The 11212-nt window shown below is 38.7% G+C and overlaps 3 protein-coding genes across 3 annotated transcripts; 1 reads left to right on the forward strand and 2 right to left on the reverse strand.

Moving 5' to 3' along the window:
* Positions 1-2848: 2848 nt before the first annotated feature.
* LOC149023567 (tetraspanin-6-like) lies at positions 2849-5482 on the reverse strand. Its single transcript, XM_089144110.1, has 3 exons — positions 4034-5482; positions 3568-3884; positions 2849-3470 (listed from the first exon to the last, which is right to left on the reverse strand). The coding sequence occupies exons 1-3, from the start codon at positions 4550-4552 to the stop codon at positions 3431-3433; spliced, it is 876 nt and encodes a 291-aa protein (XP_089000236.1). The 5' UTR covers positions 4553-5482; the 3' UTR covers positions 2849-3430.
* Positions 5483-5727: 245 nt separating this feature from the next.
* LOC149023568 (serine carboxypeptidase-like 27) lies at positions 5728-10594 on the reverse strand. Its single transcript, XM_089144109.1, is given in 10 exon segments — positions 5728-7502; positions 7609-7714; positions 7999-8094; positions 8188-8315; positions 9141-9164; positions 9166-9402; positions 9481-9566; positions 9660-9752; positions 9843-9938; positions 10059-10594. Coding segments are annotated over 10 exon segments (1371 nt in total). The 5' UTR covers positions 10414-10594; the 3' UTR covers positions 5728-7352.
* LOC149023569 (uncharacterized) lies at positions 6149-6488 on the forward strand. Its single transcript, XM_089142756.1, has one exon. It carries the CDS (start codon positions 6149-6151, stop codon positions 6473-6475), a length of 327 nt encoding a protein of 108 aa, XP_088998882.1. The 3' UTR covers positions 6476-6488.
* Positions 10595-11212: the final 618 nt, after the last annotated feature.

Genomic DNA, 11212 nt, shown 5'->3' on the forward strand with positions numbered 1-11212 from the left:
TTTTCATCTGTTGTAAATGGACCAAGAGAATTTGGGCAGCAGGACCGCTTGAGCTAAGGACAGAACACCTAGCCCAAAATTCCATCTTGCAACTATGTGACAACTTCCTAGTTGATTTTCAACTAGACAAGCAAAAAATCTGGTGCTTCTTTTGTGTCTTTGTGACTACATGTTATTTTATATGGGTTAAAAGAAATATCGTAATCATGAACAAACTTAAGCCTAAACCCTACAAAATAATAACAAATATTAATAGGTGACTAATGGAGATGAATATAACACCATTCATGAAGCAAACACTAAATCCCACAATGCATAACCCCCACCCCAGTCTTTCTACAACACCAATATCAAGCACTCACTCTCTGAATTTATTGTGTGTAGGGCTATTTAATGAATCTTTAAATATAGCATGTTGGAGTGTGGGACTTGTGAAGCATGATCGTATTATCTATGCTAAAGCAGAGACATTGGAAAAAAACAATGTGCTAGATGCTTTAATACAGGCAATGAAGGATGGCTCTGAACACATCAAAACAAACACAAGTCAAGTTCAAGAAACCTAGCTGAATGATATAGAGGCAACTATTATCTTGTAATTTTAACAGCCATCAGGAAGTCTATCAAGACAAACTTTCATTGGTTGACCAAAGTTTGACTTCTGATTTTAACAGCCACTGGCCCACTGCACCACGCCACAAAGAAATAAATGAAAGACAAAGGATACTTTCCACATTCTCAATGCCTATCCACAAATGCTAAGATTGAACATACGACAAACATCTTAACTAATTCATGTATTAGATTCTAGAAACCTTCAAAAAACATAAGGATCCATAAAAAGTTGAAGTCCATCAAGGCAAACTTTAATATCGTAAAACAGAAGTTAATTACAATATCACTAGACACAAAAATGGTTTGATCACGTATATATCATTTGCCAAAGGAATAAACATTATTCATTTGAGTGAGAGATACTGAAAACATTTGAGTGAGATCAAACACCGTAGGAGAGGAAGAGATGGTTTCCATCTACGACCTCTAGCTCGAGTGGTTTATATCAAATGGAAATTAAATATCTTGTCAAAGAAAATCAAATCATGAAAGGGAAAGAAAACTGAAGCATTTTCTCCATACGTGATTCCGGTTAGTAGAAAAACTGAAACTACAATGCATCCTTATGTTGCGTTTTTATGTGGAGAGGAACTTGATTCCTTGTACATTCTTTAGTTGTTTGTACTCACAAGGCAAATCTAGTCCCTATCCTCTAACAAGAGAAGGTTCTTTAAAAAAAGGAAAAGAAGGATGCATTGTAGGTTCAACATTTGGTTTTTACTATTAACTCTTCCACAAATGCATTTGAGAATCTAAGCAATAATGTTGGAAGAGTTGGAGTAGATTATTGTGCCAATACCGCATTGGCTCAACTCATCTGGCGCATCTTCAACAAAAGGGAATCAAGATAAAATGTAGTGTAATTGATGCATCATTTACTGTGGAGAATAGTTCTTCTCCGGCCCTTTGGCAAGGGTTTTCACCAAGTTCTATTGCACAAGAAGTTCAGCAACTGCTTGCACAACCATGTCTTCAACGAAAGAAAATGAGTAGTCATCAATGGGTATTATTGGCATATATTTTAGTCTCCACCTTGGAAATGGGAAAGCATGAAGCCCAAAGAAACCTCCTCGTGCTACTGTGAGCCACTGGAAGTAAGTCCAAATTTGACCTCGAATTAAGTCTTCCAAATTGTCCTTCTAAATTTGGTGTCACCAATGTCACTATTGGATCTACTCGATCTGAAACAGCCTTGAGAATCCAATGATGATTGGCATATGCCTGCTTGTGGATGATCTACATCATATCGGTGGAAGCTTGGGAGCTAACAACATTGTTCCATAGCTTCCTCTATGTAGTGCAATGGCTAGCTTGCCTCCAAACAAGTTGTTCAAGCTGCATGAAACAGTAAGAGGCAGCAGCCAAACATTGGATGTACTTATAAATTTTGGATCCATCAATGGCCACTGCATTATGAGGGGTTGTATACCTTGGTGGTACTAAATGTTGGGTTTTACCAATGCATGTGTAATGAAGGTAGATCAGAAACAATGAGGGTAGTGATCTACATAAAATATATTAGCTCTTGGAACTAGTGTCAAACTACCATTGCATTCATGTATGTAAGGTTATGTCTTGCAAACCTTCCAAGTGAGGCCTAGGTGGAAGTTAATGACATAGTATGGTACTATAGTTAGTACAACTATGTGCGTGTTTGATGGCTATTAAATTTTTTGCATGGTAGGTCAAAAATTTTTGGGAGATTGTTGTAATATTATGATTCTATTAGGAAAATTCAAAAATTTTATTTTGTTGAACGGTTGGGTCTTTTCCTATATAGACATCTAAATGACAAATGGGTGTCATGGGATAGATCTCACCTCGTTGTCAACTTCAACCTTCAAGACTGCATAGTTTTTCCGAACTGTGCTCCAGTGATCACAGCACTAATTGATATTCCAGCTTCATCAAATTGGGTCTCTCGAGATACTATTGATGACATTAGGAGTATACATTCATCTTTTCTATCTCTCTTTTTTTGTTGGATTTGTAGGTCTTCTAATGGCCTTGCTGGTTTTTTAGCAAAAGCTTCCTTGAATTTAAGATTTGTATGAAGGGTGGGTTAAGCCACCAAACTTCATTGTTAATCCTACTGTTTTTGAACTGAGGAGTTGTTCCTAAGTTGCTTTTGATTAATATAATTTTTACTCTTTTTGACAAAATAAAAAAATAAAAAAAAATTATACATTGGGAGAACCCTAATCCTAATGAAATTTAAATTCTTGACCTCTTTTTCTTTTTTAGATTGTGTTCTTCCCACTAACATGTAGGTTATGTTTTGTGGCTAATCTAAACCTAATCATTATACAATCCTTAGCCATAAGGCCCATAACTGCTTTAGTGATTGATTTCATTTTCATTCCCAAGAAGCTAACAATAATTGCTTTTGTAATTGATTTCACATTCATTCCCAAGAAACTTTTAACTAATTTCTAATGAGAAAGAATGTTCCCAACCACTTAATGGTAGGCCAAAGCATACAACACTTTCCACACTTATCATGAAAGAAGAATTTCTCTTCTTTATGGAGTGGATTAGCAACCTTTTCTACAAGGTGGATTAGCGGACCCACTTGTTTAACCCCATTGATTCAGAAAGGTAGAAAATAAAGAGGAAATGAAGATACACGCATGGTTTTGAAATAAAGTAAGCAAAACCCATCTTTACAAAAGGGAAAAAGCAAACTTTGCCACCAACTTATGTAAATAATGGCCTTCAAGACCTGCAAATGAAACATGCTTAAAACCCAGAACAGTCATATCAGAGAACTTAACACAGAAGGAAGAGAAAGATCCCAAGAGAGAGAGAGAGAGATTTAGTAAAGAAAATCTCTTGCGTCTTGCCACCATCTCCTCCTGCAAAAGCCCAGATGAAAGAAATCTCTCATTAGTAAAGAGAAACAAAGCAATGAAGAGAAATGAATAACAGTGGAAGCTGTTTAATGCTGATTACCAGTAGTCGTCCCATCTGGGTTCCACTCTTTTCATTCTGTTGTGTCCAAAAAGGTAGCCAGTATCAGATCTCTTGGCGTTCTGATAAGCACAACACCCAACAGAAGAGATGCAAATCAGAAAGACAACCATGACAACATTAAGAACCGATAGCTTGTGCCAGTCCTTCCTCACATCCTCAAGTACACCAGCCTTGCAGGAGTCACATTCATAGCAAAGCAAATTGGCCAGGTTGTTCCATCTATAACAATCTGAATCTTGTGCCACCATTGTTGCCTCCCCATAAACACATGAAGTTGGTGGCTTGCAGCAACCAGACTGCACCCATCAATGACCACAACAAAGTTTTAAGGATAGACTACTTGAGATCACAGTCTATTACTCTAACAGGACATACTGTAAAACAACATGAGAAGTTGATGAAGTTACAAAATTCACAGAGAGAAACAGAGAGACTGAGAGAGTACCTGTACAGGAGTCAAGTCCTTCTCTTGATAATCCAGGGGAGTCCAGGAAACAACCTTGGAACATATCTTGGAACCCAAGATGCAAGTCTTGATAGTTCTCCAGTAATGAGGATCCTGGATTCGATTCCTAAGCCATGGAGAGTAGTCTTGAAGCCTATACTCTTTATAAACTCGACCAGACACTTGAACACCACCACCTTGGCTGGTGACCACAAACCCAAAGATGGTGAAGGCCAATAAGGTGGCAGTTAGCAACAATATCACAAACAAGTAGAACCACAAAGCCCATGCTATATTAAAGCAAGCACCGATGAAACCCGCAAGGGAAACCACTAGAATGATGAACCCTATGATCATAAGAGGTGTCTGCAAGAAAGATTCACAGGTGCTGCTGCTTCTGGCCATCCATAGCCCTGCACCTATGATGGGTATGGAAGCCAGAAGTGTAAAGAGATTAAGAAAGCCGATCACTGAGTTGCTGAACCGATACATTTTCTCTTCTCTACCTCTTCTATACATTCTCTTCCCTTTTATAAATTTAAACTACCAGACCTTCTGCTTCTGAAGAGCTCTCTCTTTGCCTCTACTGGGTTATGTGCTTCATTACTTAATAAGCTTGTCTACCTTGCTGCTTTTCCCTTCTTTTTGTTGGCTGCTGATCTTGTCTCTGCTTTCTTATGTCACTTTTTTGCTTTCCGCGCAGAGTGAGAAGGATCTATAATACGGGAAAGGATGAAAATGGATAAGGACTGATGCATTCTATATTCCTGAACCCTGCTCTCAAATGTAAGAGCGTTTGTAGTGCTTATGTGGACATGAATGCTTTAGCTTCTTGAAGAAGGCAACATTGGAATTGGATGGCTTTGGCCTTTAATTTAGTTGGTGTCAAGATATGATATATTATCAAGAGACATATCTTTTTATCTTTCTTTTATTTTTCTGAAATTCAAAATTGATTGCTGACTTAGTATGCAATAATTGTCCTTTCTTGCTTTCATTTGCGGCTGCTTTTTATTTTCTTTTGATACAATCATATTTATTAGTGAAGCTGAAGACGATTCACTTCTGTAATGAAAGATTATTATTATTATAGTGGAGAAATCATAAGAAACCAAACAGCAGCAATATCTCTCCTCAGAAGAAACTACCTTAAAAATCGCCTCAGCTGTAATCTCTCTCCCCAAAATCTACAACAGAAACCACTTCCAAAGATCAAATAAGATGGCAATAGACTATTCTGGCACTGTTTCTGTGACTTGGTCAGTAAATTGGTAATTGGTGCTATTATTTCTCACTTATGGTGGAACCAAAACCTTGGGAGATGGATGTCTAACTCCAAGTCTCTTGACTTGATTTGAAAATTTCATCTACTTTAATGTTTCTACTAGACTATAGATGATTCCCCACCACCTCACTTCTAGATATCCAAGGAACAGGATGATTGTTGTTACTTGGGGTTTAGGCTCAGCTTTGTTAATTATTTCTTCACCCCCACCTCCCTCCCCCCCCCCCCCCAAAAAAAAAAAAAAAAAAGAAGAGAGAGAAAGATGGGTTGCTTCAAAGCAATGGAGTATCTGATTTTCTAAGGTTGCAGAGCTGTGGAACCTTGCATCTGTTCCTACAAACTCCTTTTAATCTCTCCATGCTCTTGCTAACCAGCCCTCCCAAGAGGACAACGGATGTCTCATCAATTCTCCTTTCATAAATGGAGTTTCACTTAACACTTCCTAGGGAAGAAGTAGGCCTGCTTACAAGGACATTTTGTCTAATTTTCAGTCAACAAATAAAAATTCAATATGGTTGCAGCATATGAAATTAGTCTGGCTATATTCAGTGTAAGACTTTGAATGATATTGCCTTTGTGAGGGGATCAGTTGCTAGGGTCACCCATTCAACTAAACTGCAAAGGAAGCAAAACACAAAAGACAAGAGATTAAGAAGCTAAATGGGGTGGTTAGGATTAGGTTCTCCCTCTCCTAGCCCTCCCTTTTTACTGATAAATATCCAAACATCACCAGTGGCATTGATATCAGAGATGAAGCAAAAGATTGACAGAGAAAGTTGATTTTTATGATGAGTTTGGCTTTCATACGTTCAGTCTTGCTATGGTTGAAGATGCCACGGCATCTGATACTCTACACGGCAACATGGACGGTGCTGTTGACCATGACGGTGGCGCTGGTGTCCTTCTCCCCTGAAATGGCCTTCGTGTCTGCGATAACTCCGTCATCGGCCTTTTCTCGAGCGTGTGATGGGCGGGGTCAGGTGAGCAACGTCAGAGTGCCGTTAGATGTACCGGGAGAAGTGGTGTGTTTGCCGGCAAACCTCTTCGGTGAGATGACCTTTATGGATTTCTTCGTTCCTCCAATTTTTGCAGCCATTGCTGTGGCTGCTTCTGCTTGCGTCGTTCGAGCCATGGCCTTGTGGGAAGAAGATTATTGATATCGGTTAATCACCTGAGGGAGAAGGAAGCAATCTTGTTCCTCCTCATTCCACATAAGTTCAATGACCCCAACTTAATTCTGTTTCTTCCATAAAATCACTCTATGATTCTCACATGATTTTGTTAGGGCTTCTGAAGTGAGATGCAAGGGTTTGGGGTTGTTAAAGAATCTTCATCAAGAAAATGAATAACTAGAACTTCAACTACCCAGATAGCCATCTACCCTGTCTCACAAATTTCCATACCTTCCATCCCACAGTATCAGGCATAGTTAAATGGAAATGTTCTCCAGCTGCTTGAAGAAAATGCTTTACTAATGAAATCTTTCTAAATTTGTTTCATGCCAAGTCAAGTAGATATTAAGGAATTTGTTTTGGGCAATGTTAGTAAGGACTTCCATGGACTAATGATTGCTATGTGTACATATGATGTAAGACTGTTCTTTCTGGAATTCCGTTTTTCATTTTTTCCCCGTTGAATTCTTCTTGCTTTATGGTTTTCAGGAGACGTGTGAATCCTTTGCTTATCATGTCTAACTGCTATTCTGAATACACAGAACAAGTTCAAAATGATCAACGGAACTCAAAATCTTGATAACTTCTTTCTGGTTCCAGTTGTAGGTACATTTAAATACTACTTACAAGAATCCTTGCAGAATGATCAATAACCCTAAAATGTTAAAAATCAATGAATGCAAGAAGGAAGCCATGAGAGAAAATGATAAATGATGAAACTCATTATCCTAGTAAGAGAACAGAGCCTTAGCATGAGCATGAATTGGTATGTAAGATCACATGTATTTTTCCTTCTTTTTGTAACTCTAGTTGGAGAGCTTCTATCAAATCTTGTTTATTTCTCAGGATCAGATGTATTGGACTACTGGCTTGAGCTGGGCATTGGCTTACTTTCTAAGAAATATTTGAATAATATCAAAGCTTGTCTGGGGCGATGAAGAGGAACCTCATGCCCTGCACCTCTCACTGTGACTAATGTTAGACCTTTGTATACCTGGCTCCATCCACCAACCTATGTCACAAGAAAGAACAGAAAAGAAAGGCAGTGAGAAGAAGCATATGGCATTAACATCTTCTGCAAGGAAAGGAGAACAAAGTGATAATCTTATGGAACTGACCTTTCCATTGTCATACCAGGGATACCATTTGAGAAGAGTTGGGAGCTTGAGAGCATCAATTGAGTATCGAGTTGCAGTGACAGGGACCACAGAATCAGTGTCTCCACTGCACAAATAATTAAATCATTATATGGTGAAGGGTTTGACATGCTCAGTTGTATTTTGAAGTCTCTTATTTCACAAGTACCATTAATGACAAGGAGTTCATGCAAAGAAAGCTTGAAGATTTGGTTTAAAGTGAAAGAAATTACTCCTTTCCAAGAAAAGACTCCAAAGGTAAATCTCATCAGAAACCACCCTCCGTAAAGTTTCTGTGCAGCTAATCAAGTTTTATGACCTAAAAATGTCAAAATCTCACTTAAATACTGAAGAGAAGGAAAATGGTCTTACCTGAACACCCAAATCTTGAGACCTGCTTCAATAAGTTCTTGATAGATAGGAAGCATAGACAGGGGAGCATCAGCCCAGTAATTCCCAACAATATTACTGCACAAGAGAGAGATTTAATCAATCAGCCAACCATAGAAAGGGAGAATCCTTAAGAGTATTTCCAGCAATGTTCATAACAAGTAACCATACCCGCAGGTATCCCAACGATAAGGAATGCCAGTTACGTTGGCATGGATTGCCTTTTGCACTTCCGGGCGATTAAAGTACATTGTAGAATACCTCTCAGTGCAGGGATCATATGCTCTAGGCATCCATGGCTGGTTTGAATGAAACAGTTAGAGCAACTAAAAAACCATTCAACAACTCGTAGATTTTATTGGAATGAGTGAAACATGAAATGCTCAACAACCCCTAACAAATAATCATTGGATAGATGGTTTCCTATAGAAAATTAACTTGTTTGTCTATGGATCAACCACCTGAGACTTTAATTTCCTTTAGACATACCCACTCCCTCTCTCTGTTCTCCCAATCAGATTGAGCAAAGCAGCTGATCCATACAGGATTTTCAGGGTGCAAGTCAATTGTGGCTGAATCAGAATTTTGTTGAGGCTTATCCGCAACTTGACCCTTGCCTTCAAGAGGCATGCAACTAATGGGGTCATGAAAGAACTTGGTAATGATAAAGTGAGTAAATGATAGCAGACAGACTCATTGCAAAAGGTGAGGTTGTGAAGCAGTTCAGAGTCTCAAAAGGAGGAACGTGGGTCATAGAGGGGCCCTTGTGCAACTTTGGCAACTTCAAATTTGAAACTATAATGAAGGCACAAAAAATACCGGATAGTGACCAAGGATCCAAAAGGGAAAGAATCCCAGAATTGGGCTCCAGATGGTTGCCGGCCAGGCATGATCAGAGGCTTTCGTAGCCAGGCTACTCTAAGATGACGAGTAAAAGGGGGAAGGTCTCCACACACTGGGAAGCTTAAATGAACAGTATCAGAGCTGGACTATTTCAAAGGAAAACAGAGCAGAAGACAAGATGACAGCAAATGAGGTTGGTGAGGTTCTGAATTTAAAATCTTCAAGCTTGAATTACAGTTAAGTCAAGATGAAAAACTCAATTATATAGTATGAAGACTTACATAACGGCCTCTTAAATTTCGCTTTGAGAGATCCAGTATCATTGCAAGTGCGTGTGTATATGCTGTAAGGATCAATATTTCCTTGTTCTGTCGCTGCAGCATCTAGAGCTTTCATACATGGGTCAGCTGGGTGCGTAGAAGATCCAAAATCACAATTAACTCTCAAAGTTCTGTAAGTGGCATCAGAAATTAAGCCATGAGTCCACCAATATTCAAAGGTTCCCATAAAGTCATGATAATCATCTGTAACTGCATTTCCCACCTGAAAAGAGACGACATAATCATCAAATCAAGCATTGGAGAATCATGGATAATTCTTTAATTCCTTCATTTTTCTTACCATGAACCCCTTGAAATTAATAACTGGATTCTTGACTCCCTTGTTTCTTTGGTAAACAATTTGAGACAACTGAGGAACATAGTGACCTGAAATTATAGAACAAAGAATTATTCTCAAATCTCTGTTAAATGGAACAGAAGGGGTAAGGAAGAAGGTATAGATTGAAGCAATAAATCCACCTGCATAACTTTCTCCAGCAATGTAGAATTCCCTATGCTTGTATTGGGGAAATTTTTCAAACCAATTGACTAGGAAGGTGTATGAATCTTCAGCTACATTTTTACAAGAACAGTGATTACAATTTGAAATAAAAAAAAAGACAACAGTTGCAGAAAATATTAAAATGTGGAGAAAAGAGACACCTGTTCTATTGTCACCAGCAGTATACAGATCTGAAGTAGTATTCGAATACGAGAAACCCACACCAGCAGGAGATTCCAAGAAAAGCAAATTCGCCACTGGTCAAAATCCATCAGATCCAACAGAACAAAATCGTCATTTGCGAAGGTTTGAAAAGGATATTCTGTAAAGAAAAAAAAAAGAAAAAAAACTTCACAGAAAGAGAAATCGATACGCACGACTGTTCCAAGCAGAAGGATTGGAGAAAAGGGTCTTCCCATCTGGTTGAATACGAAAAGGTCCAATCTCTTCTGCAAATCCATAAGCCACGGAAGAACACCCAGGACCTCCATTGAGCCACAGAACAAGAGGTCTCGATTCTGGAAAACGATTTGCAGGAGCCTCTACCAACCAGTAGAACAAGGCCCTCCCAGCTTTTTGATCAACTGTAACGTAACCTGAATACTGGGCAAACTGAACATTGTGTGGTTGACCAGGCAATTCAGTGATTCGATCATTCTCAAAAGAAGAACAAGTAGCAGAGCACAGTAGCAGAGACAGAAGACCCAGAAAGGGGAAACGAAAGGAACCCATAATCAATCAATCAAGTTAATACCCAGATCCCAAAATTCGTCTGGGTTTCTTGACAAACACATATAGAACCGAAACGGTTGCGATTGGACTACTTCCCTTCTGCTCTGCTCTGCTCTGCTCTGCTCTGCTACCGAGTCTTAAGGAGGAACAAATTGAGAGGAGAGAGAATTTTTGCGATTGGAAGATAAAAATGAAGGTGGGGCGTGGAAGTTATTGACATTTATAATGAAGTATTTGTCATTTAATAACAATCTGAAATCTGAATAAGATAAGTCAAGGTGTGATGAGCTGTGATAGAGACTGGCACGCCATTTTTACATTTTTGTGTTCTTATCTGTGATTGGTTTTTCCTGGATTCTTCTTGTTCCTTTTTCTAATTCTTCTCTTAGTTGTAGTCTTGTAGCATTGATTATGAATATTGTTTTCTAAGAGATGAAGACGATTGAGTTGGGCGGAAGAGAAGCAGGTATACAAAGGGAAGCACATGGCGTTTTGCCATTAATTGCGTTTTAATGGTAAAGAAAGAAGAAGGAAGCTGGAATTCGCAAGCAAAAACGTGTATCAGCTTCTGTCCAGGTTTAACCGCGAAAACTTGGAGCTTCCTGCAACTGTTACATGAAATTTGATTCAATTATTCATCTTCTTTGGATTACGTGTATGATCTTCTCTCTTCTTCCATCCTTCAAATGCTATACTTAGTTTGATCAGAATCTTACTATTTGGACTCTGTTCCATTCAGAAAGCCCTCATCCCTTTTGTATGGGATCTCTTGACAGCTCAACTTTGTCTCAAAATAATG

Source organism: Hakea prostrata, chromosome 2, assembly GCF_041222555.1.
Source record: "Hakea prostrata isolate BN-2017 chromosome 2, UWA_Hpros_2, whole genome shotgun sequence".
NCBI classification, from domain to species: Eukaryota; Viridiplantae; Streptophyta; class Magnoliopsida; order Proteales; family Proteaceae; genus Hakea; species Hakea prostrata.

Bases quoted from the DNA above. Each gene is read 5' to 3' on its own strand.
- LOC149023569 (XM_089142756.1), top strand. From the start codon at position 6,149: ATGCCACGGCATCTGATACTCTACACGGCAACATGGACGGTGCTGTTG.
- LOC149023567 (XM_089144110.1), bottom strand. From the start codon at position 4,552: ATGTATAGAAGAGGTAGAGAAGAGAAAATGTATCGGTTCAGCAACTCA. The intron at 3,885-4,033 runs GTACTCTCTCAG...TGATGGGTGCAG, and splicing joins AGGACTTGACTCCTGTACAG to TCTGGTTGCTGCAAGCCACC. The intron at 3,471-3,567 runs GTAATCAGCATT...GGGCTTTTGCAG, and splicing joins CCCAGATGGGACGACTACTG to GAGGAGATGGTGGCAAGACG.